The following is a 25,696-nucleotide window of genomic DNA, read 5'->3' as shown; positions in this document are numbered from 1 at the left end:
TATAATTATAGTAAACAATAATTAAACTATAGCTGGGGGAGGTTAGTCAGGATTTGATCTTGTCAATGCCCCTTTACAGATGACTGAACTTGTCCCAGCTCTAACCTGTTCAAGCCTTCACTGCAAATGCTGAAAAAATTCTTTCCACTTGTCATAAGTGATGTTCCCTTGAGCAAAGGAAAACTCCAAGACTACCTTAGTTCATTTTATTGCAAACAGATTGGGAACTGAAGGTAGCTACTTCAAGAACAAACAAGAATGCTGATTTGAAAGCTACCTTCAGTTTTCCTACATAGGTATTCACACAACAAAACTCTAATTCCTAGATACTCCCCAGCTATGTGAATACTAATAATTAATTTATTAATTATTATTGAAACTGATAATATTTGACCAGCTATGTTGAGCATTCTTTGTGAGAGATCCATCTGGGAAAAACTGATTAACAGAATACAGCCACTGATATCAGTGAGAAATTTTGAACTGCTTTCCATTACTTCTGGGTTCTCCCCTTCATTAAGACACTGGGGCTTAGAGCAGGTAACTTTCTGATACCTGCAAATCTTTAGCAAACACAGAGCCACCAACAACCAAGTTCTTTGGCTGCCCTAGAGAGGAGGCAGAGGAGTAAACAAAAGAAGGCATCAAAATTTTTTCTGCATCTCTGTCTGTACTGCATTACCTTTACTTTCCAGGTGGGATTCCAGTTGAGACCGAGGTTTAACAACAAAGATTACCCACAGCTCTCTGACTCTTCTAAACAGTTAAAACTTAATACCATTTTTGAAAAGAAAGGATGAGGAAAATAACAACTTTTGATTAAAACAGGCATAAAGCAACAGAATTATGGTATTAGAAGTTACTTAAATCCAAACATACACCACTATAACCCTTGAAGTGTACTTACACCACTATGTAAGACAAACTGGAGACATGGAGACCAATCATACATTCCTATACAGAGCAGCGTATTAAAAAGCCTTAATGGGTTCTCCATCATCTCTTGATGAGTAAGAAAGTCATACTCAAAGAGCCTTTTACAGCGCAGGAATGTCACCTCCTGATATTTTTCACGGCACAAATCTTCTCCAGGATGGTGTGCAAAGAGAGGGTCATTTTCCAGAGCAGAGAAGATTCTGTTCTTGGAGAGGAAAAAACTGACATGAGAACATTAACCTAAAAGCATTAATAAAAACAGTTAACTTTCTTCTAGAGTAACAGTGGGTCTCAAACTACAATCATTTGCTAGAAGGTATAAACCTATAAATCAAAAATTCCAGAGAATTAAAAAATACATTTAAATGGCCTGTCATATACAGCTCTTGCTAAATTTTATGACATCTTCTTCACCATTAAATGATTCATTGATTAATTCTGAATCCATAAGAACAGTATGGTCAAACTTACTTGCTTTGTGTAGCAGCTTCACTGTCTCAATATATGAAGCTACTGGCAGAATCTAAGGGGCAGAAGTCCCTCAGTCTGAGCACAAAGGTAAAACTCCAGGGCTTAGAGTTTCAGTTAGAAATATGCAATGACATATATGCAATGGTAAAGCCATTAAGCTACCACAACTGCTCTGTTCCCAGATGAAAGTAAAAAAAGACTCCATTTAATGGAACCATCGTATGCAACCCTGCAATGTGGGGATGTGCATCTTTTAATGTTGTCATTTAGATCCTTTTTGTATTAGATAATATATTATGGCACCTTGTTTATCCCAGAGCTCTGTCTTCAAGATATCCACATCTTCTTAATTGTCTTTCACATAAGAAGGAAGAAACCCAGACCTCCTGTGCTTTCCTTTGAAAGGCAGTCATTCCCTTTCTCTGTGTAAACAACTCTACATGCCCACATAGGTTTGAAACTCCTTCAGAAACAGGGAACTTGTGTTTTTTTCTGTGCTCTAACACACACCAGTCAGATACAGAACCAGGTCTTTCTGATTTCTCTGACCTACCTGCTAGGATTTTTATAATTATGGTGAAGATTCAAGATTAGCTTAAATCCACACAAATCTACACCACCTTTCAAAAGCTAGCCCTTTGTCCTCCCAAGTCATGAATTTCCTCACCATCTCTTGTGCTGTAGTTAATCTCTTTTCATGGTAGGGCTAGCTTTCAGCAAGTTTCACATGCTAATCTTCAACTGCAATGCCACATAAGCATTAATGGAAACACAGAACATTGTAGGAAATTAAGTCAAAGACAGAAATACTGTTAGACAGAGGCTCAAACTTAGCTCTGCATTAGTGCCTTGCAAAACCATAGGGTCTATGATTTAATGCAAACAGTAAAGAAGTATAATAGAATATAGTTCTTTCTCAGTTTGAAATGAACACTCAAGTTCTGAAATGTAGCACCTGCTGGTCTCCCCTGTAACTGATGTTCAGTAATTAAATGAGCCTTAGCAGAGTAGATTGCTTAAAATTTGAGCTCTGTTCTGAAAACTGGCTGTGCAAATCAAATTTTTTTATTCTCCATATTTACAAAGTATTATTAACTATAATGTAGGTAATGCAGCTAAAGTATTATTAACTATGTTTTTTGAAAAAAAAAATAGTTACTTTCACTGATATCTCCACAATTAAAACATGCTTACAATTCTTGCAAAATTTACCTTCAGCTGGATTATATCTTCACCATCTATGAACATTGCCATCTCCTTCCAGTTGAAGGAAGCTTTGTCACGATACCTGGAAAGCGGGCCTTTAGGGAAATCTGGCAGCAAACTATCCCATGAGTTTTGGTTGCCAGTCATTTCTTTCTGATTCAGTGTGGATGCCATTGTTAGCTAAACTGCAGCAAACAAGATAAAACACAAACTGAAGCACCACAGACGTATGGGTTTGTTTTCTTTTTTTAATTATTAAAATAAATTAGGAGAGTTGTTAATTAAATCCATGGACTTGTTTAAAAGTATGAGGGTGATAAAAAGGGTGTGATCAAAGTCCCAGGTGAGAAAATACCATTTCTTAAACAACAAATGAAGTAAGGCCCCATGAAGTCTGCTGGCTACTTGAGTGCATCTATGTGTCAGGTAAGAGCACTACAGAACTGCACCGACCCTGCAGAATTTCCCTGTCAGTAGATACAACTGCACTGGTTCAGGAGAGGAGTCTTGCTGTTCATTAGAACCCGGCCCAAAGAAGTAGAGGCTGAGCCTCTGCTGCTTCCAGAAGCTGCTGCTGGAGAGCCCTCTGCTGCTCACAGTACACCCAGCGGTTCCTGACACCACAGAGACAGCAGAGAGATCTGCTGTGCTTGCAGGGTGCAAAAACCACAGGACAGGGCAGCAGAAGCTGGACACAATTTAACAGGACTGACTAAAAGAAGCAACTCAAAGGTATACCTAGGACATCCTGGCCCAGGGCTGGCCAAAGGCTCAGTACAGACCTTGAACATAATGAAGTACAGAAACTACTTCAGCAGTCTGCTTTTTCCCCCTCATAATCTTGATATACCTCCTTGATACCTCTCTTTCAACCTTATCCTTTCACGGAGGTCATCCCCTAGTTCTGAACATTACAAACACAGTAGAAGAGAACAGCAGTACAGTATTTCTGCATGTGACTTCCAAATCAGTTCAAGGAAGATGCAGCTCCAGTATTGAGCAACAGGTTTGGAAAGAAAAAAAAAAAAAAAGACATTGCGAAAGTGTTTCAACCTCCAGCCAAATAAACAGATATTACACTTCTAAATGGAAAACAGGTAAATCAGGCAGCAGTTGGAAGCTTTCACTCATAGAAGAGAAAAAAATACATTGGAATGTTGCAGCTATTACATTTAACTTTATTTACATTGCAAATCAATGATATTACCCAAATAAGAAAACCTAAGAGTTTATAAAAAAAAGGCATTCTGTACTTAAAATATATTACAAATTGTCAGACTTCATATAATTTGGCACCAGGTCAACAGTTTCAAAACTAATTAAGAAATCGAAAGAGGTGGTTACAATAGGAAAATTAACAATGGTTGCCCTAACGAATAAATTCAGTGTTAATTTCAGCCTTGCTCTGAAATTTTGAAACGTGTGTGAAGGTGGAAGTTAAAACCACATTATTTTCAATTTGCAAAGAACTGCTGCAGTTTCACTGCAAAATGTTGAGTTGGAAACTTTTTTCCGTGGAAAGTGCTCCTGCTAGGAATTCCAATTCATACCCGGGCACCAAGAAAGTGTCATAAATCACAAGGGCTAAGGTCAGTTCGCAGGCTACTATCCTCAACTATCTTGCCTAACAAATGACACAGCTCAGACTTGGTGGTTGTCAAGAATAATGATAGTGTACCCTTATGGCTAAGACCTTCTATAAGTAGTGTTTTATTTTATTTTCTAGTGGCTCTGTATTGCCGAGCAATCTGCTGCCGGCAGTCGCCCAGAGTAGGACAGCCCCGGGCAGGGTAAAGGAGAGCCCCGGGCAGGGTGAAGGACAGGATGGCCCCGGGGCAGGGTAAAGGAGAGCCCCGGGCAGGGTGAAGGACAGGATGGCCCCGGGCAGGGTAAAGGCAAGGCACGAAGCGCTTCTGTGCGGGCTCATCGCACGCCCGCTCTTCGAGCGGCCCGAGCCCACGGCAGGGCCTCGCTTCTGCTCAGACAGGACAAAAACAGACTACAAATGCACTGTTATTTGCTAAAAAAAGTGTACCGAGATGTCTCCCTGTTGGGCCGGGCTGCCTGTCCAGTGTCAGTCAGCCGTCCCGGTCTGGATTTTGCTCTCAGGAGGCGTTTTCACGCAGCTGTTCTGCGCCCGCTGACACAGGGGCACAGACCTTCCCCCGACAGAGCTGCCCATGCGGTGACGACCCTCCAGCCTCACGCCCTGCTGGGAGCTGGCGGCTCCCCGTGTTTTCAGCCGCAGGACGACACCGCAGCGGTCCCTCCCGGCATCTGGAGCCTCAGAGCCGGAGGCTGGGGCGAGGGGACCCGGTACCTACCTGCGGCTGCCGCTGTCTCCGCCTCGGGAACTGACGGGAGCAGCCTGCGACGCGCTCCGCCTCCCGGCGCAGCGCGGCGGCAGCGGGCGGTGGATGGGGCCGGTGGGGACGGCGGCCGTGCGGGATCCCGGCGGCGCCGCGCTGCCCCGCGGCTTCTGGGCTGCCGTACGCGTGTGGCTGGAGAAGCCGCAGGTGGTGAACAGGCGGCTGAGCGGCGCCGCTATCCAGGCGGAGGGCACGGTGCCGCTCGGCGGGGAGATAAATACATCCTTCGCCGCCGCGGGGGCAGGCGGGGGCGGCGGCGGGCAGGAGGGGCGAGCGGCGGGGGCCGCGGGGCTGGGCCGGCTCTGGAGGGAGGTGTGGGGCCAGCTGCCTCTGCCGCCGCCCCTCACGGCCTGGGGCGGGCCCGGCGAGCTCCGGGCTGTGCTGAGGACGCTGCTGCCCCGAGGCCGGCCCGCCGCGGCCCCGGCCCGGGAGCTGGCGGTGCAAGGTGAGCGGAGACGGCGCTGAGCACCGGGCCCGGGGCGCAGCGTGTGAGGGGCCGGGGCTGTCGCTGACCTGGCCCCTCAGATATTGTCTCGCAGATGAGAGAAATGCCGCAGATGAGGGAATTTCTCTCCCCTGTTTGTGCGAACGAAGATGGTCTTTCGTCCGCTTCGTGTGCTTAGGGTTTATTTTTGCCTTTCGTTGTTGCGTTAGGAAGCGCTGAAGTTTCAGCAGTTGGAATACAAATTACAGAGGCCAAAGGCATGTGGCGCTCAGGAGCTCCTGTCACGAGTGAGCTGCCCACGCACAAACGCTGCTCGTGGTGCAGACCTAATGAGGGGCTTGTGAGGAGAGACTGTAGGGTTTGGAAGTGCAGAAGTACTGAAAGGAGTAGGCAGCTATGGCACCAGCCCGGACAAGTGGAAATGTTTGTATCGACTTTCTTAATGTTTAGTATTCCTTAAGAAAGAAGCTCAACTTTTTTTGTTTTGTTTTTGTTTTGCTTTGGGGTGTTTTCTTACACTGTGTGATGGTAATACGCTGCAATAAATCCTGCTAATATAAAGAAATTTACATAGGGTAGAACTTGACACCGTTTTTTAGATAAATTTTGGAAGAAATGTTGATGTGGATTAAATTCTGGTAGTAATGTTTTGGAAACAATCAGAATTCCAGAAACAACTCGACTTACAATTCAGAAAGACTGATAGTCATTTATGGGGCACACTTGGGATGTTCTTGAGGCCTATGATTCTTACTTGATGCCTTCAAAAAATTGGTGCCTTAAAAGAAAATATTATATATTTTGATTTATTTTTAATTTTGTTGCTAAGAAAAGATGTTCCTGAGCTGCATCTATGGAGCTTATCTCTAAGAAAAAGCCTAGGAGATTTTTTTAAAAACTAATTTGTTTACAGTTAAAAATTGTTAGAAGTGGAATTGCTAAGGATGAGACAAGATAGCAAGACTTAACATTTTTTCTACTGATAATTAATTCTTTCTTATCTAACTCAGAAAATTTTGGAGTCCATTTGAAAATTGATTATGTAGCCAGTATAGTATTTCTAGCAGCAAGAATGTTTGTTGTGACAGTAATTAAAAACATTTTCAAAACTGAGAACTTAATAAGTTGTTCTGAAGCAACTGCCCAGCGTAAACAACAGCAGGAAAAGGCTTTTTAGTTTTTAGAGAAAGTAATACCGCTTCCTGCTTCCCAGGGCTCTGGATTTGCTGTGGGGTATGGAAAAGCAGCAGTCATATACTAGAAAAATCTTATTGTTTAGTTTTTACTTTATTAAAATAGTTAGGTTTGATGCACATGAATATGCCTGGTAAGCCCTAGATATTTTGGAAACATCATGCAATAGAGTGCTAGATTTGGAGAATTCAAATTGTAGTTTCATATGTTAAAAACACCAAGAAACAGATCTATTCCTGATATTGTGGTTTTTTCTCTGTTATTATGTCTTGCCTCACTAGTTTGCAGGCAGAAGCTCATTTTGGTGCTAACCAGGGTGGGTTGCTCCATGGAATAATAAACCCTTATTTGCATATCTTTTCAGATTTTTGCAATGGAACTGTGACCTTTCTGCCCTTGGAGGAAAACAGTGAAGGAAAATACCTGGTTAAAAAGTGCAATATTTATCAAATTCAACTTAAACACATAAAAGATGAGGAGTGGTAAGTATGGGAGTGAGAGAGGAAGGAAACAGTTATTTAAAGAGTCACACAATGGTTTAGTATTCGTACGTTGGCAATTTAGATTTTATAATTTTCTGCTTAATTAATAAATTACAGTAGTGGTGTGGTATTAGTGCATAGTGTTCTCTAAAAATAAAAATCTACCATACTAAGAACAATATAAAACAAACCTGTTTCACCTTTGAATGTAAACATTGACTGTACCCATGTGTGGTCTAGAAAATTATGCCTCTTCTGATCACGAGGAGTAGCAGTGTCTGTTGAAAAGGTTCTGTGGGTGTTAGTAAGGGTGAGGGTCAAACCAGAGTTGCTGTAAACACACTGAGCTTCAGTCACTGATATGTAGACCAGTTTGGTCCTGGGCATCTGGGGATGTAGGTGTAATAAAATATGAATAAAGTTAGAGATAATGAAATGTGAGTTGTGACAATGGATATATTTTTCTCCTAAATTGTCCTGTTATTTTTCAGGAATTTCATAAGTTGATTTTCACTGTTTAGTGTTTGGCTGTTGTGTGAAATCAGGTTGCTCATTATATGTGAGTCCTCATTTAATGTGTTAAATGCATCATGGACTCTTATGTACAGTCTTTAAATTGAGAGATAATGAGCTAACAAAATTCAGGGGGTTATTAATTATTCAGTAACTTCATAGGTTTACTTTCCTTTTGTTTGTCTTATTCTAGAGGCTAGAATAATTCTATAGACTTATTCTCCAGTCTAGTTTTATATCTCTGATCTTCTGATTTTCTCCACTTAATCCTTGTTTTCTCTGTCCTTGAGATAGCTGAAGTAATGAAATACTGTATTTATACTGTTTTTTTGTTTGTTTGTTTTTAAGGTCTATATCTGTTGTAGCTCCATTTCCAGAAGATTGGTTTTCAGATGGAATTGTGTACCCAAAACTAGTATGGCTTGGAAATGAACTTTTGTCCAAACTGGCTAAATGGTCTGTGGAGCAAAAGCCCAGTGAGTTTAAAAGTACACTCTCGCTCATTTCAGTAGCAAAATACAGCCATGTTTATCAGGACCTCAAAGAAAAGTACAAAAAGATGGTAAAGGTAAGTTTAGCAGTAAAAGCAGTAATATTATCCTTCCTTTTTATAAAAGAGGCAATTGAATTACAATGTATGTTTTTTGGTTTCATGTTTTGGTGGTTTTTTTGGTATATATGGAGAATAAAGCTGTTTAGTACTTGGAAGAACTTAATTGGAAAAGCAGGATTTAGAGCCAAATTTTCAATAAGTATTTGGAGGAGTTAGGCATATTCCAGGATGTATCACTTACAATAAAAACGAAGCAGGTCTAGTGGAATAAATAGTCATCCACATTTTAGAAGGCATAAATAAAACACCTCCTTCTCAAAAACCTTTTTATACTATCTTAATATGTGTTTGAGTTAGAGGAGCAGCACTGTAATTTTTTTACTTATCCTGAAGAGCAACAGAGCACTGTATGAAACAATGTTTGTATTCTTGCAAACTTGGCTTTTGCTGCAAACAAAAAAATTGGCAAATGCTTTTGTAAAACATCCAGTGAAAATGCTGTAAGGTTTTACTATTAATATTTCAGTACTTACAGGAAGATACATAGGAGAGGAGAGCTATATTTTTGGGTAAGAGCAATGTGGTCTTCAGTTCTGCAGTAGAATTGCTGGTGTTGAGTATTTAGTCTTTGTTTCAATTAGTCATTTGCAAAGTAACACTTGAGAATAATACTTCCACTTTCTGTCTTCCTATTTAAGATTTTGATTCTTTGTGTCCACTGTGCCGGGATAATTCTAAATGTATATGTTCTCAACCTTGCAGAGGTATAGATAAGATTTTTTTTCTCCTGAGAAAGTGAAAGATCCATGGTCTATTACAGAACAGATGTAGCTGTTTACTTGTGGCCTGCACCATGTGTTCTTAGAAATGTTCTAAGAAATGTTCTTAGAAACTTTGTTTGGTTGAATCAGTCTTTATATTCTCTGGGTATATTTTAATGAGGTTAAAATGCAAAATCTGTGAAGTCCAGAAACTTACTGAAGTGAATAAGTATCCAAATTACTGTGTCTGAGTTTTTTTGAGGTTATTTCAGATGCAGAAAAGAAATTCTCATCTAGTTTTTCATTCTGTTGTTTCTTGTTGTTTGTTTTTTTTTTCTGAAGGTGTGGCCTGAAGTGACAGATCCTGAGAAGTTTGTTTATGAAGATGTTGCCATAGCCACTTACTTGCTGGTAGGGAACTGCTTTATCTAGTAATACGCTGTAAGGTTATATTTCCTAATAATAGAACCTCTCTAAAGAAGGTAATTTTAAAGGTAAGCAAAAACTTCTTCATGAAGACATAATGAAGATTTGAACTCTTCTGTCACAGGAAATTTGTTATCTACATACACAACATTTATTTATTTATAGGTGAGAAAGGCAAAGGCACTAATGTAGAAGTGATAAGATGGATCAGTTGGAGTTTAGGATTCATTGTTGTATAAAGTTTTCTACTACTTGTTCATTTTATTCTATGAACAAATAAAATCTTAATGTTTTTTCACTGCTGTGCCTTTTCTCGATAAAATTTCAGCTCAAATCCCATTTTCAAGTGTAATAAGATCAACTGCAGATGCTAGGAGTGCAGATAAATGCTTTGTGCAGTTTTCTTAAACATATAACTACTTAAAATTCTATGAAAACTCTGCTACCTGCAGTTCTTAGAAACTTCAGGTTTTTAAAAGGCAAGCACATAAATATTTTTGTTTGCCAACCTGGCAGTGGTAAGAGCATGTCTATATTGAACTATACTTGTAGCATCTTTCCTAAATCAGTATTTGTGAATGTTAGCTCATTTACAGTACTCATTCAGGACTGATTTATTTTGATAATTAAATATTTAACCCCTTAGAGCCTTAGATAATGGCTTCTGGAAAGAGCTATGTAATACTCATCTTTACTATTTTTACCACCATCATAGTATTCAATGTCGAAAATTAGGAATTTAGTTGTAGCCACAAGAAAATTCTGGAGTGATGGCATTTTTATACACGTGAATGTTGGTTTACAGTGATTATGTTTTGGCTAATTAGCAGTAGTTTTCAGAAAGTTATTAAAGTTATTCAATATATAGTTTATGTAAATAAAAACTTGAAGTGTTAATAACCTAAGCTGCTTCAAAATGTTCAGGTATCTATATGATGGTGTATGAAACTCATTGTTTGGAAGTGCATTACACAGGGGATTTAGAAAAGGTAGGTCCAGTGTTATTATGGGTTTATGACATCTCCATGTGACCTCATTTTATTCTGCAATCATATTGAGATCACTTACTGACCAGGAGCATGGTCAAGGATGTAGCTGTTGCGTTTGTGTTATGAAAAACTCTGCAGGAATTGGAGGACAGGTAGGATCAGTGAATGAGGTAATTAAGGATTTCTGGGATACTGCCTAGAGTGCCACAGTACAATGATAGGTAAACCTAAAAACAATGCATGAGATTAGCAGACTATGTTTGTCTTCAGCTTCTTTCCCTCTAGCAAAACTGGTATTCAAAAGTGACAATATTACAAATACTAATTTTCATAGTTAAGTACCCTTCAGGATTTGTGGTAGTCATGGTAAAAAATCAGAGTGCAGAGTTAGGAATATATCTTACTTCTCATTGAAGGAAAGAGTTGGAAAGTGGTAAAGGTGAATCCATGTTCTGCAGAGAAACAGACACTTATTAATTATGGATTACATATCTGTGTAAAAGTGCCTACTTATGTACAGCTCAGGGACTAGAATTTATCTAAAAGCTTTGGGTCCCTTAGCTAGTGTAGAATTTGGGACAGTTAACTTGCTAGGTAACACTTGCTTTGTTCAGTAAAAGAGATTTTACATGTACCAGTATATCACCAAGTGATTGCAAAGAATATTTTGAGGTTTATTTTCAGCTCTGCCATCAATGCATTCTTTAGTACAGTGGATATAAGTGCATCTGTGGTGTTACTTGCAGAGTCTGCTGAAGTTTACTTGATACTCCCCTTGCTTTCCACTGTTCTTCTCTTGTGCCCATTGTTTTAGCAACTTACTTTACATTTATTCTCATTCTAGCCCAGAGTTGTAAAGCCCTGATTAATTTCAACTCCCAATGACTCAAAACACAGTGAAGGATGGGCTTAGTACTTAGAAAATTATTGATATTTTTTCAAATTAATTATTTTTCCACTTCATAAACAGTAGTTTTCTGTTTTTTGGGGGTTTTTTTTAAGTTGTTTTTTTTTTCCCTCTAAAGTTATTTTTACCTCTGAGTACAGTGAATGTTTTCTGTCAAGTCTGCATTTTTAGTTTTCTCCTTTCTTCTCCAATAATCTTTGGTGGTTTCTTATAGGGAAACTTGAGAGTGGAAGCCTAATATGTTCTGTTTTCTTGTCTTAGATTCTTTGGGAAGAAGAGAGAAAAGAAAAAGGGTTAACCAAGAAACAGTCATTTGTAGATCTTGGATGTGGAAATGGTTTGCTGGTTCATATTCTAAACAATGAAGGGGTAAATAGAATGCTTTTTAAAATGTATATTAACAACTTGTGTCAGTATCTGTTATACTTTCCTTTTTTCTGGCATGCAAATAGCCAAAAATTAAATTCATGTTGCTAAAACAGGATTTTGTCACTGCAGTTACTAACTAGAAAATCCTACCAGAGGATTAGAAATCAGTTATTTGTTTATCTTAATTAGTGTTTTAGAATATTTTAGTTATGCAAAAAGCAGTGTGGAATTCTGACACAGATTCTCTCTTGCAAGATGTTGAACAACAAAGATGTTATCTTGCAAGATTCATGAACTTATTCTTATCCAAACTACTTGTGACATCCTGTAATTGTTTTTCTGTATCTTTGAAAGCAATCTCGAGATTTCTTAATTAAAAATGCCTAGCAGCATAATTTACTTTTGGGAGTAAAAATGTGGCAACAGTATAATTCAGTTTCTTGGAACATAGTTTCTGAAACAGCAATGAAAGAAAAGTGAGACTAAACAAAACCCATTGAAGTTGGGTCTCTCTGTTTCAGAAAATTGCATTTTCCACTTTTGGGAGAACATGGGAAAATTTATAGAGGAAATGAGTATCTCTTAGATAAAGAAATGTCATTGTGGGAGTAGGGAAATGTTCCAAGTTCTAGCACAAGTTTTCTATTCTTGTGTCACCAGAAAACTTTTGTGTAACATAGGCTGCTGTTTTCCATGTGGATTTTTTCATTCAGTCAGTGATTCATTCATTAAGTGCTGACAAACATTGACTGACAAAAAAATAATGTATGATATTTTTATGAGACTTTTTTTAGTAATTGATTTTTCTTAGTTCTGCACAAGGTTCTTGAATTTCAAATACTGCACATTCTTCATTCTTGCTTTAGTTTCCAGTCTATTTCCTTTTCCTTTTAATCCAAGCAGGGGAAAAATTGTTTGGGCTTCAGTAGTTGAATGGTGGTTCTCCACTAAGAACTGCTTAGAGTAGCATTCTGCTCTGAGCCCTGTGGGCACTGCAGTAATACTCACCCTGTGAAAGGTTTTGATATTTTATAAATAAACCAACCAAAAATCAACACCTCTGCTTTTACAGATTTTCAAGAGCAGTCTCAATAGGTGTGCCCAGGTAAAATTTTGAACCAGATATATTCTTACGGTTTTCTAGTAATTCCCTTCATATTTCAGAGGGAAAGAAGGGAATAAAAGCGTTCAACTTCTGCCCGAAATGGCAAAGCTGGTTTTTGTTACATGTCTTAATTTTAGCATGAATGAAGTAATTGAAGTTAAAATGTACATTTACTGAACCTATTTGAAATTTCTGCTAAAAGCAATACTTAAATTGAATCTTTCTGTTGTTCAAATATTTCAGCATTCAGGAAGAGGAATTGATGTGAGGAGAAGAAAAATATGGGACATGTATGGACCAGAGACGCATTTAGAGGTATTATGCAAATGTATGTCAGTCTTACTGATATGTACATTTATTCATTTGTTTTGATGCAAGTGTAAGGAAGCATACTGGGTTACAGACAGTTATCTAAAGAGACCCATAGGTTTGGTATGATGCTACCCATATCCCTTGGGGGTAAAGGAAGTGGTAAAGGGAATTATGAGAAAAATCTTGTATTGGACCCTTGCATATTTGCAACTAGCTTATTTCTCAGCCAAGAATGATTGGGATGATTTCTTACTGCATGTACAGATGTGCACACCATGAAACAAGCTTCCTTTTTACTGGAAGATCAATATTAAGCAGTTTTGCTTGCACCACTAGCACATAAAAGATAATAAAGCCACTCATAATTTTGGATATTTTCTTGAAAGGGATTCTGATCTTCTAGTGCTGTGTTCTGTTCTGGGACCAGAATTGTTGTTAAACCTCAAAGGAGCCAACCTAAATAATTGCAATAATGGCCTTCAAAAATGAACAGGAAAATGAGTGTGCAAAAGGGATTATATTTCAAGTTTCATGTTAGCATTTTTATGAACAATTTGAGCACAGGAACATTCACTTTGATTCCAGGCATTCTTAATCTGATACTCATGAAAGCATAGTGTCAATGAGCAGTTGCCCTTTGGAGGTGAGGTATTCCTGGTTTCTTTTATGCAGGTCTAAGACTTCTTACTCTGTTCTGTCAAAAGCTGTGAGCTCCCAATATAGTAAAATCATTTTCCACCTGTGGTTATTCTCTAGTAGTGTTGTTTAAAGTCTATTCAACATATCTTTGGATGCTAACACAGTAAATAAGGAAAGAACATCAGTTTCCACAGATGAGAGTTTACAGATTTCAGTGTTGTGCAGCCTTCTCTTTGCCACCCTGCCATTTTGTGTACAGGTTGCCAAAACTACCATACTCCTTTGCTGCAGTCTGCAAGCAGATCTTACTGAAAAACTTCAACAAACAACCCAAATCATCAAGCTGTGGTGCTCCTTTGTTCCTCTTCTACTCTATTTAAAGTCACATCTGATCATGCTGAATAGAATTGTCTCTTTATCTTTGTGTTACATGTTCCTTTTTCTGCCCTGAAAGAAACAATAAAAATATATGCTGAGGAAAATGATGATTTATGCTGGAAGGAGTTAGACAATGAACAGGAAGGATGAAATGATTTTGCAAGGCTCCTGTAGCCATTGAAGCCACAGAAGGAAAAAGCACCTGCTTGCAGCCTGTTGTTACCCCTGTAGTTAATTTTGTTTTGATCTTTACTTACAACATGAATTGCAGGGTATATGTTGCCATCTGTGTGGTTCAGTACAATACTAACAATGTAAATGGATGTAACAGGTGGCACTCTGTGTTTCCAAACTGCTGTCAGACATGGTGGATACAAATTTGATTGGGGGTGACTGTCAAAATGGGCAGTGTGGCACTGATAACTTGTGTTATGCCTAAATTGAATGATCAAAGCTGAAATGTAAAGTATAAGTAACATGTTTAACCAGCCTTAAGAAAACACTGACCAAAGGCTTGGTAATTTAACATCCAGTAATCTGCCAAAAAACCCCCAACTTGCTACATTCATTATCTATAAATGTTTATACATATCTAAAAATGAGCTGTAGTATCAATTTTAAGTGAACAATCACCATATTGATCTTTAAGAGGGATTTGGAAAGTAACCAAGATAGTTTGAAATTCCCTAATAAGTGGTTTTGTTTTATTTTATTCTTTAATTCCTATACAGATACTGCTTTGTATGTACATGTGAATTTTAAGCTCTTAAAACATACATTTTCTATATAAAGAGAGATTATGGGCATAATTTTCAGAACTTTTCCTAAAGATCTGTGGAAATTCAAATGTAAAACTTTTTCAAATTTGCCCAATAATTATTTTAATGTTCATATGCATTTTGAGGGAAGAATATCTAGTCTACTTCCATGGTGTCAGTATCTTTCAGTACATTCTCTGCTGAACTTCGTTCAAAGTGAGAAAACATATGTGGGGCACAAACATTATGGGCACTGTAGGACATTTGAATTCAGCCTGTATGAAAAATTCAACCTGTTGCTTTAATTTGGGCTTTCTTTTGTTTGTTATTGTTTTATTATATATGAACAATAGCATGTGAAGGGTGGTGTTCTGTATATTAGGTTTTGATTTGGGCAGCACCTGTGAAGGAGAAAATAACAATGAAGCTGTGTGAGTCCTTTAGGCTGCAAAACAGCAAATTAAGTGCCTTTCTGAAAAACTGAGTTCAGGCATACAAATGATAGGAGATAGGCAAGAAATCATAATTTAGTGTATAATATTTGTTATATATATTTAAATGCTAGATATCTTAATCAGAGTTGCTGTACCACTCTTTTTCTGACCCATGTTTTGTGGGTGTTTGTTGCTTAATTACTTCCCTGTGGCTATAAAATCTGCTAATTGAGGAAAACGTTGGTGTTTGTGGTGCTCATTCACCTTATATTTGTCAGCTGGTTATTACTTTATATTATTACTTAGTGCTTTAAATAAAATGCTTTAAAGATACCTGTCATAGGATTCACATACTGTGTTGTTCTGTTTTTTAGGAAGCTACGATCATTCCAGGTGACAGTCATCTCTTTCCAGATACTGACTGGCTCATAGGAAACCATTCAGATGAGTTAACGCCATGGATACCTGTAATTGCAGCGAGGTATTTTTGCAGAAGAGGGGGAATGGGATGGAAGGAGTTAAAAAACAGGCAGAAAACAACCCCCTCCATAATTACCTATGTGGGCTTGGTAAAAACTGTAAAAACTTGGTAAAAGCTTTGGTTCCACACCTGTTCTTCTTGTAAGATGGGCTAGTTTTGATGGGAGTTGATTATTTTTACAAAATGTTTCTCTTTCTGTGAAGAAGCACAGATGCAGTATTTACTTTCTCATAGAATTCAATGCAGCATTTTACTTTTGAAATTTAAAAGCCAAAAATTTTTTATTCCTTATATGTGTTGTTTGGGGTTTTTTTGTGTTTTTTTTTCTTGTAAATACAAGCATATGGTTCTGCCTTCCCTTGAGATGTTGTGCTCTTTTCAACCAGCAGCAGTAATTTAGAGTTTTACTTCTGGAAATTAAGTTGGCAAAGTAAGTTGCTACATCAAATACTTTGTGAAATGGTATTTTTGACTAAACTGATAGTTTGGCTGAAAGAGGAAGTTATAAGTATTATTGCATGAAGCTCTATTGCTTAATAAAAAAATCCATTGTTGCTTTTATCTGATAGGTTGGTTGTTAAATTTTTGTGTTTTCTGAAATAATTTACTGTTCAGCAGTTCGTTATCCTTCTTGTAGGTCTTCCTATTCATGTTGCTACTTTGTGCTGCCATGCTGCTTCTTTGATTTCCATGGAAAATACAGCCGAAGACAAAGCAAGAAAACTCAGTACAGAGAATATCTTGATTTTGTTGCCCAAGTGGGATTTGTATGTGGCTTCCATGTGGAAGAAGATTGCCTTAGAATTCCGTCAACAAAAAGGGTAATTTTGGCTTCTGGAGTGCTTTTGTATTTTTTTTTAATTTGCTCTGTTTGAAGCATATGGATGTTTGTTCACTGTTACTGTTGTAAGATAAGACTATAGTCAGCTTCATTACTTGATACAGGATGCTCTGAAGAGATTAAAAATACTCATTGTTTTGTTGACAATTCTATTCTTAATGTTATAGGTACAGGGCTAAAACAGGAAAAAATGAAACATTTCATGATTTTGTCTTATGTCACTCGAAATGATAGAAAACTTTAAAAAACCCTTATTTTTTTGCCTTAATTTTTCTAGCTGCTCGTCTCACTTTTTTATACTTAATTTTGCTGTATTTCTTGTCCAGTGAAATTCACAGTGAAATGTTCTCAGAGTAGGAAGAGATGTCCATCTTTAAATAATCTGAGGGTCACGAACAATAGTTCTGCTGTGTGATTGTATAGCATGATGGATTATGATTTGTTCACTGGATTTCTTCTGGTGCACCAGTATTCAAAGACTGGAATTAAAAACCCTCAGGTGTTACTGAGCATTGAGTTGATACTGGATTTTATTGTAGGTTCTTTATTGTAGGTACTGTAAGTTCTTTACTGAGAAGTTTCCATAAACATGTGGAGGTTGTGGGGCTGGGTGTAAATTCAGGACTCTGATAGTGATTTACCTGTTTCTACTAAAACAGGTCAGCTTTGTTGGGAAAAGCAGGACCTATCCAGCTGCAGAACATGCTCTGATTGACCAGCAGATCACACAGTTTATTAACAGTCGTCGGACCTGTGCCGTGGCCACGTGTGACAGAAGGGTTGGATTTAACCATAAGGATCACTGTGGTGGTCAGTGCAAAAAAGCAGGCTCAGAACCTCCTGAAGATGAGACTGAGACAGTGGGTACAGTTTGGATGCCTGGATTTCAACCCAGAGAAAAAGTAGAACAAATCAGAAATTGTGCTTCCCTCCCTCGGGATTTTGTAGATGAAGTGGTTCTCAATGTGGCGAACTTGCTGTTAAATGCAGCCCCCCAAAAATCATGTTCTGATAAGCAGGGTGGAAATATGAATACCTGGAATCAAGGAGGTGAGGTTATCTTTCCTTTATGCTATCTTTAGCTGATAGAACATGTCTTTTCCAGCAAATTTACGTGTTTGTGAATAGATTTTTAGAAACACTGAGAACAATACAATTGCAATCAAAGATGCTTTTTTTCCCACTATGTTTTATTGCACATAAATACATAAATATAAATACACAGAAGAATATTTTGAAATTGGTGCGAGATTTTTTCCTGATTTACACTTAAATACTATTATAGAATCCATTTTTATTAAACCAAACCCAACTAAACCCACAACTCTACCTTATCTGGGAAGAGTATTGCGGTTTAGAATATTAACAGAATAATTAGCTATAAGTCTGTAAGAGTTTGTAAAAAGTGCTTTCAAGTGGCATTAGGTTACAACATGATTAGGAATTTTTAGTTTTGTTTTAGGAACAAAAAGAATGTTAAGTTGCTGTTAATTGTATAAGCAGTCAGTTCTCACTACTACAATCTTTCCATTTTCTTCCATCTGTTCTTTTTACTCACTGTAGTTTGTTGTATGTTACTGACTGAGTCTTCTAACTACATGCTTATAAACAGTGCTTATTGCAATGAGGGTTACATGCTACTGTAAAAACAGAGCAAGTAAAAAGTGTCTTACTGTGGAAATTCTGACCTGAGTCCTGTAAAATGAAAGCTGTTGTTTTACAGACAATATGCATATAAAATATGTACCATACATCATATTGTGAGAAAAAAGTCACTGTCATACTGGTAGATAATTCTGACATTCTGCTCATAATCATTACCTTATATAGAAGTTGAATTGTATTAAGGTTTTAAATACAAAAGTTTTTAATAATTCTACTATTTTTTATTGCAGAAAGCCTTTCCTTGAGAGAAGTGGCAGAACACTTGAATAAAGAGACTTTAAAAAAGCTGAAAAGTGAATATGGAGGCCTGCAAACACTACTCAAGAACAATCATCAAGTATTTGAAGGTGAAGGAGTCTTGAGTTTTTTCCTTAATAATTTATTCTATTTCCTCTATATGCAGTTAAACTTAACTGAAGAATTACTATGGTGGTGGTTTTTTAACTGCTTTTTGTATCTTTGTGGAAAGCTGAATATTCTTTATGTGCCCATTGCTCCAAGATATTGTTAGTAAAGCTCTTATGAATGAGATTGGTGAGGCATCTCTCAGCAAAATGTTCTACACTGTCTGTATCTGAAAAGACAAACCTTTTGTTTAAGTGGCTAATTTGATGCTATTCTTTGATCTTATATTTTTGTTTCTTCCTATGAAGTACTGATGGTTTTGAGGCTGTCAAATACAGAGCAATTTTACTAAAGCATTTAACTGAGGCTTAGTCTGACCATACCAAGCCCCAAAGTATAAATGCAGTCATGAAACAAAATTAGCCTCTTTAAGAACCTATAATTGTGAAGCTTGATGTGTTTATGTAGCTTGTGGTACCTTGTGTTCGTGCAGCTTTTGGTAGTATGGCAGAAAGAACTCAGTAGCAGGTCTCTGTGGCTGGCTGGGTTTGTTGATAGCAGTTTTTTGGGTTTAGGCTTCTTTTCCCTGTTGTAATATGTGGTGACAGTGTGCTTTGTGTAACTGCTTTAGGGCTTTTTTGTCAGTGTGAAGTTTTGCAAAACTAAAATGTAGCTTTGCAGTAACAGGAGATCTTCAGGGCTTTATCAGTATTAAAGCTGCTTCGGATTTTGAAGTGTGCTATGTCCTAACAGTTCTATATGTCCTGTAAGATACTGATCAACTAATCCATGTCAAGTAATCCTGAGTATGCAACCTGTTGCCAGTGCTCAACTTAAGCAAGTTTAGCATCCACTAAAGATTTCTGTACACTTGGCTTACAAAATCCTCCTGAATTATGATCCATTAAAAAGAGTTGGTCTCATGGAGTTTATTAGGTGTCTGAATTTGGTTTGCTATCATTAGGAATAGGTGAAATCAGTTTTGCAACATGTTACATTGTAAATGGAATGAGCATTTTAAATTGGCTCAGAGGCTGTGTGCACATTACTTGTGAAGAAAGCTCTGACTTAATCTGAGTTAGCTCAGTAATTTACGTCACATAGGTACTCCCCAGGGCCTGGGGAGAGACCATGTGGTTCCTCCCTTAGTAGATGTCACCATAGCAAGAAACTTCTGGTTGTCTCCAAGGACATTGCTCCTGCCCATGAGGACAGAGAAGAACATGGTTACAGCTCTTCTGTTAATTTACTGAATTGTTTTTCTTTTAAAACCTGGAAATGGAGGGATTTGCAAACACACACCAAACAAAAAGTGGGTCTTAGAATAACTGATTGGTGACAGTTTCTTTAGATCAGGTATCTTGTCCAATACAAGACTGAGTTTCTAGGGAAAAACTATGCTTGATCATAAATAGCTGCTACTTTTTCTTTGTCATTTGTGAGGGATTTTAAAGCTCAGCTGAAATTGCTTCTTGACTGGCTTAGTATGAGTTCAGATCTGTGTATCACAAAGAAACCTGGAGACATTAATTTGTCCAGTGCAGACCATGTGATACTCAGCCTTCACTGGACTTGTTAGTTTTTGAATAGCAATTATCAGAGTGCAGAATGGTATTGGTTAACTATCCCAAGCTACAGAAGGTGCAGAAGGTGTGATTGAAGGAGAATATGAAAATAGAGCATGGCAACTTGAAAGTGTCAGATTCTTCCCTCTTAATTTTCACTCTTGTTTGTCATCTTTTTTCTTCCTCTCTGGCTAACTTCCTTTCATCTATTTTGTTTACTTGTTTAAGGAGTTGACAGAGATTCAAAAGTGTGTGCATGTGCAGTTTATGGTCCTACCACAGCAAATGCATTAAAAAAGCCCAAAGTGCTGAGTCCTTATAAACCAGTGGTAGTTCAGAGTTGGTTCACATGAAGGATTAGACATGTCATCTTCTCCGTGCAGTGCATTTTTGGGTCAGTGAATGCACTGTGAAAGACACTTGCTGGTAATCACATTTTAAATGTGGAATCATAAAGATGCAAACATGAGAAGAATTTTAGTTCTTGAAGTTGAAAATTCTTCTGTTAGAACTTGCAATCTAAGTTCAGATGATTTTAATCTAAGTGATCCCAACTGCTATATTTAAAATGAGCTAACAGACTTCTACAAAGATCATGCAAAGGTGGCTCAAACTATTCTGTATCCCAGTAAAACATCTCTCAGAGAAATCAATCAAGTCTTCTATGTACTGTGTCTACATTGTCTTGGTTTGTTGTGTACTTCTTTCTGTTTCTGTACAAATGGCTCATCTGGTTTTGCCTGAGTGATCCATTTGTAGAATGTTTTTTATTCACAGAATGTCACTGCAGTTTTTTCCACTATAATTTGCCATGGCTGTCTATTAACAGCTGCATTTTTGTTTATTTTTAGTTCAAAATGGGAGAGTTCATATTCGTGACTGGAGAAAAGAGAAACCACCAAGTAAAACTAAACCTGAAGTGAAACGGCGCCTTTCAGCTGAAGCATTTAAAACACGGCTCTGTTGGTTTTACATTCATCATCCTGATGGTTGTTCTTTACCTTCTGAAGCTTGCCCATATGCCCATGGGACTGAGGAGCTAAGGCAGTCTCAGACAATTAAAAAGAAAAAACATACACAGCAATAAAATGTTGCAACTTCTGTTTAGGCTTATGTACATTACAGAATCTATGATTGACTTTGGGACTGCCTAGTGCATGAACATCTGTACAATATGGAGGGATTTTCTTCATTTCTGTGCATGTTATTTTGCAGGTGGTTTACAAGTTCTCTTGTATTTCTAATTCTTTATTTTTTTATTAACAGGGAATAAGTATAGTAAAGTACGTATATATTTTTGGATTTGTCATGGCTTGTCTAGCATGTATTTGTGTAAGTAGAAAAATTTAAAAACTAATTTCCTGGGAAACTCCTCATGATCCTTAATCAGTTCAAAAGTAAATGATGCAGCATTTTCAAACCCTGAAAATTACCCTGTTTTGTTCCACATTTACAAGGAATGTTAAGGAAACTTCTCTGTCCAACCATCCAGGTGCTGCTGTGGCAGCCACACCCACAGCACCTGAGCTGGGACTGAAACTCCTTCACAGCAGGCAGCTCCAGTGAGCTCATGGTTGCCCTGCTTGACTCTCTACACTTCCCACACTCACACAGACAAGGTTCCTTTACTCGCTGACCCCAGGAGTCCCATAGCTCAGTCTCACATGTCTCAATCCTTAAAATAATTTAAACTTTGTGGTTTTGGTGCAACAACAAAATAGCAGCTCAAGTTGCTGCCTCTGATGAGGGACCCTGAACAAAGGAACTCCTGGGCTTTTTTACCCTCACAGGGTACACAAAGTCTGGGAGTCCTCAGCTCCTGTTGAGTGTCTGGTGGCCATGGCTCCCCAGGCCCTTTCCTATTTGAAGGGTTGTGTTTCTTGGCCTCTTGCCTGGGGCTGCCACCACCCTGAGCTCAACCTGCTGCTCACACTGCTGCTGCTCACCTTGCAACCTGTGCTGAATGTGTTCTTCAGCAGGAGGATTTATGGTTTCTTATAACTCATAGTGGCTCTTGGAAGTCAGAAATGAGAGAGATTTCACTCTTTCCTGCCTTTCATGTTACTGTGCAATAATACAATAGAATACCCTTCCTAGTCCTTTCCTTGATTATTTTATTGATTCAAAGTAATTGGTTTGCAAAAACAACTTTCTGGGAAATTACTGTGGAAGCCTTCAGATGTATGTGTAGGTTTTTAGGGGTTTGTAGGTCACACTGTCATAGATTCGTAGTAGAATGAGTTTCATTGGAAACAACCTTAAAGATCATCTGGTTCCAACTCCCCTGCCATGGGCACAGACATCTTTCAGTAGATCAGATTCTGTGAATCCTCATCCAATCTGGCCTTTCCTTATTTTCAAAGTAAGGAGTAAAAGAATGTGAAAATGTGTTTAATAATATTGGGATGGTGGGGGTTCTGTGTATCAGCTTACAAAGGAACATTTAGCACCTTGAGCAAGTTGTGATTTTCTTTGCTAGACTATTATTTTCTTGAAAAGGTTTCATTTTTAAATGCACTTCCTAAGAAGAATAATAAAGCTGATGAAGGGTCTAGAGAACATGTTCTGTGAGGAGCAGCTTGGGGAACTGAGGCTTTTTAGCCTGGTGGAAAGGAAGCTCTTATTACTCTCTACAACCTGAAATGAGGTTGTAGCCAGGTTGGGGATCAGTCTCTTCTCCCATGTAACAAGTGACAGGTTAAAAGAATATGGCTTCAAGTTGAACCAGGGGAAGTTTAGATTGGATATTAGGAAAAACATCTTCACCAAAAGACTTGTCAAGCATTGCAGCAGGCTGTCCAGGGAAAGGGTGAAATCACTCCACAATGCCTGGCGGTGTTTAAAAGACACATAGGTGTGGCATTTAGGAACTGTGGTCAACTTGGCAGTGCTGGGTAAATGGTTGGACTTGATGACCTTAAAGATCTTTCCCAATTGAACCAGTTCTATGATTCACTCAGCTTACCAGTGAACCTAATTATTACTTAGAGACAGTCATTGAACTGGTGTCATATTTCATACCTGTTAAGTACTGGTAAAGTACTGTATGTGCTGTACAAGCTTTGTGACAAGGACTTGTGTTCTGGCCCAGTTTGTACATTGATAGTGTGGAAACTGCTCTGATTTACTGAAGCAAGACTTTGATTGCAAATCCCACTGAATAAAGGGCAAGATTAAAATTACAGAAAAAAGTTACTAAAGAAGAAATGCAGAGGTGGGATCAATGGCACAGAAAGTGAGTGCAGGTTAGATCTAGGGGTAAGAGTGAATAAGCCATGTGAGAACTCTGTGAGAGCTCAGGGAATCTGAAGAAGAAAGGAAGGAAATAATTGAATACAAAACAGAGGAAAAATGAAAGCTGACACTGGAAGCACTTCAAAACAGTTCCACACACCCTAACTTCAAGCAACAGGGTGCAGTCCATTGCGTGAAGATGCATATTCTCCTTTCTTGCTTTGCATTTTTCTTCTGATCTTGAAAGAATCAGCACTTGCTAGATCACAGTGACCCTGATAATTGCAGCAACATCTTGCTCATGGATCATGTACCACGTTTCCAATATGCTAGGTAGTACAGGTACCTGGCCTATCACTGCCAGGAGCTGTTGTGGGCTCTGAGCCTTTCCTGTAGCTCTGGTTTGCAGTGTTGTGTTGGGTATCACATCCTGAGTTCAGCTCTGATCAGCATTGTGTTACAGACAGTACAGAAATTGTGCATTTCAGAAAAAAAATATACCCTGAGGTGAATTATGTACTAAGGGGAATGTTGGATATTCAGTGAAATAATTGGACTAAGGGAAAGAATAGAACAAGTCAGGAAAACTGCAGCCCCCATGAAACAGAAAGGGAACACAGCTGATGGAGCAATTACTCTTGCAAGAATCAGAAAAACATTTTGCTTATCAAGAGAGCAAGAGTTGAGAAAAGAGTTGAGAAATTGCATGAACCTGAACATAATCAAGGGATAATGTTGCCTGAGTTAGCCTTTGGCTATGTGCAGAGTAAGAAGAATTCCTCAGGACACTTATTTATTGTGGTAAACGTGCTGGTATGTTTGTTGAGGAGGAGGCCCCTGTAAAATTAAGTTCATGCTGTCTCCAGATGGAGATTATTTCCAAATGGTGCAAAGAGGAAAAACAGACTTTCAGTTTGCCAGTTGTTGGTGTCTACGCTGATAATTCACCTTTGGGTAGGATGTGTTTACTTGAAAAGGGTGATTTCCTGAGTTTGCCTGTGGAGCCTTTTAGGTGGGCTTTGAGGAAGTCAAGGTTAAGAAACAGGAAGAAGGTTGGTTTTGAGGGGTTTTTTTTCTTCTTTACACTAAAAGGGGAATGAAATACATGCTTGCCTCATTGAAATTGAAAATATACACATGATAAGACCAGTGAATTGGTTTTGAAGTTACATTTGTTTTTATTATCTGTGCAATGCTAAGTAGAATAGCTGCTGTTGCTACAGCAAAGTGCCTCCTCTGTATGGGCTTTGTTTCTGAACTCACCAGCAAGCAGCTCTGTCACAGATGTGTGAGGGCTCTTCCCCTCCACGTGTGGCATCCCTGCAGGTGGTGAGCCAGCCAGCAAATCTGGGATTACAGAAACTTCCCCGTTGTTTGCAGAAGTGGTAAGAGAACATTTTTGCATCCAAATGCCAACCTTATATAATTCCACGTTTGTATGTGAAAGTAACTGCTGAAGGCATAAAATGGCTCTGTTTTATGTAAATTCTCTATCTTGTTGCTTCCTATGTGATCCACAGCCTTAAAATGGCATTAATCCAGCTTTGGCAATGGATGAAATACTATGTGGAGTAAGAACCAGCTCAACTCTATAAAAAAGCTCTTGATTCACAAAGAATTCAAGCATAAAGTCTCAATTGTTCACGTGATGCTCCTTAGTTTTTTACCATCACTTCCTATTAGTTAACTCAGCTTTATTTGAAGCCTATTTTATAGAGGCTAAATACTTACAGTGTAGATATCTCATGCGAGTGAGAGTATAAAGAGAAGTTAGATGTCAGACTGCAATCAAAAATTCTGAGATTCAGAGATTGTCTTTACCTCTGTAGATTAGCTACAGTTTCATTAAGCCTGAAGAAATATTCTAAATTAAATAACAAAGAAATATGTGTTTGTCTTTGCCTTTAAGCATCAGTAAAGGACTGAATTTATTTGCTCATCCCTAACCTGACAGCAAATTCCAGGACTATATTGTTACTTGTGGAATATATATGTATAGCTTCAGAACAGTTGATTTTTTAAATACATTTCAAACCAGAAAATTTTCTCTGTGTGTTATTTGGATTGTCTGTTTACAATATTACTGTCAATACTTCAATTATTAGCCTCGATTTAGAGCAATTTCTAGAGATGTCTTACAGCTTGCTAATATTAAATACAAGTTTCTGGCTATGCTTTGTGATAAAATTAGCACTGGCTCACACAGTGATACCTGCTTCTTACAGGTTTTGGGGCTTGTTTGTTCAGATTTCAAGTTTTAAATGCTAGTTAGAATAGGCTGTACTTGTTGAACTTCCTGAGGTTTGCACGTGCTCAGC

The 25,696-nt window shown here is 38.2% G+C and overlaps 2 protein-coding genes across 5 annotated transcripts in view; one reads left to right on the top strand and one right to left on the bottom strand.

Annotated features, from left to right (window-relative positions):
* Nucleotides 1-5,240, bottom strand: part of ACOX3 (acyl-CoA oxidase 3, pristanoyl) — a 32,038-nt gene extending 26,798 nt beyond the window's left edge. Inside the window, exons 1-3 of one of the 4 annotated variants that reach the window (XM_023925565.2) lie at nucleotides 4,938-5,240; nucleotides 2,620-2,798; nucleotides 908-1,141 (exon numbers count right to left, since the gene is read on the bottom strand). In XM_023925565.2, coding sequence (XP_023781333.2) covers nucleotides 908-1,141; nucleotides 2,620-2,787 — 402 coding nt within the window. In that variant the 5' untranslated portion in view covers nucleotides 2,788-2,798; nucleotides 4,938-5,240. Of the gene's footprint in view, nucleotides 1-907; nucleotides 1,142-2,619; nucleotides 2,799-4,648 lie in introns of all 4 variants that reach the window. The other 3 variants (XM_086891670.1, XM_023925566.2, XM_086891671.1) reach the window with 3 other exon arrangements.
* TRMT44 (tRNA methyltransferase 44 homolog) lies at nucleotides 5,016-23,335 on the top strand. Its single transcript, XM_086891672.1, has 11 exons — nucleotides 5,016-5,427; nucleotides 6,986-7,103; nucleotides 7,965-8,184; nucleotides 9,273-9,341; nucleotides 11,514-11,621; nucleotides 12,970-13,041; nucleotides 15,622-15,728; nucleotides 16,366-16,549; nucleotides 17,229-17,619; nucleotides 18,465-18,581; nucleotides 20,996-23,335. Exons 1-11 carry the CDS (start codon nucleotides 5,031-5,033, stop codon nucleotides 21,229-21,231), a joined length of 2,019 nt encoding a protein of 672 aa, XP_086747798.1. The 5' UTR covers nucleotides 5,016-5,030; the 3' UTR covers nucleotides 21,232-23,335.
* The last annotated feature ends 2,361 nt before the right edge of the window (nucleotides 23,336-25,696 follow it).

Source organism: Cyanistes caeruleus, chromosome 5 (assembly GCF_971803275.1).
Source record: "Cyanistes caeruleus chromosome 5, bCyaCae1.hap1.1, whole genome shotgun sequence".
In the NCBI taxonomy this organism is placed as follows: Eukaryota; Metazoa; Chordata; class Aves; order Passeriformes; family Paridae; genus Cyanistes; species Cyanistes caeruleus.
Note: the sequence above shows the minus strand (reverse complement) of the source record. Positions and strands in the feature narration are given on the sequence as shown.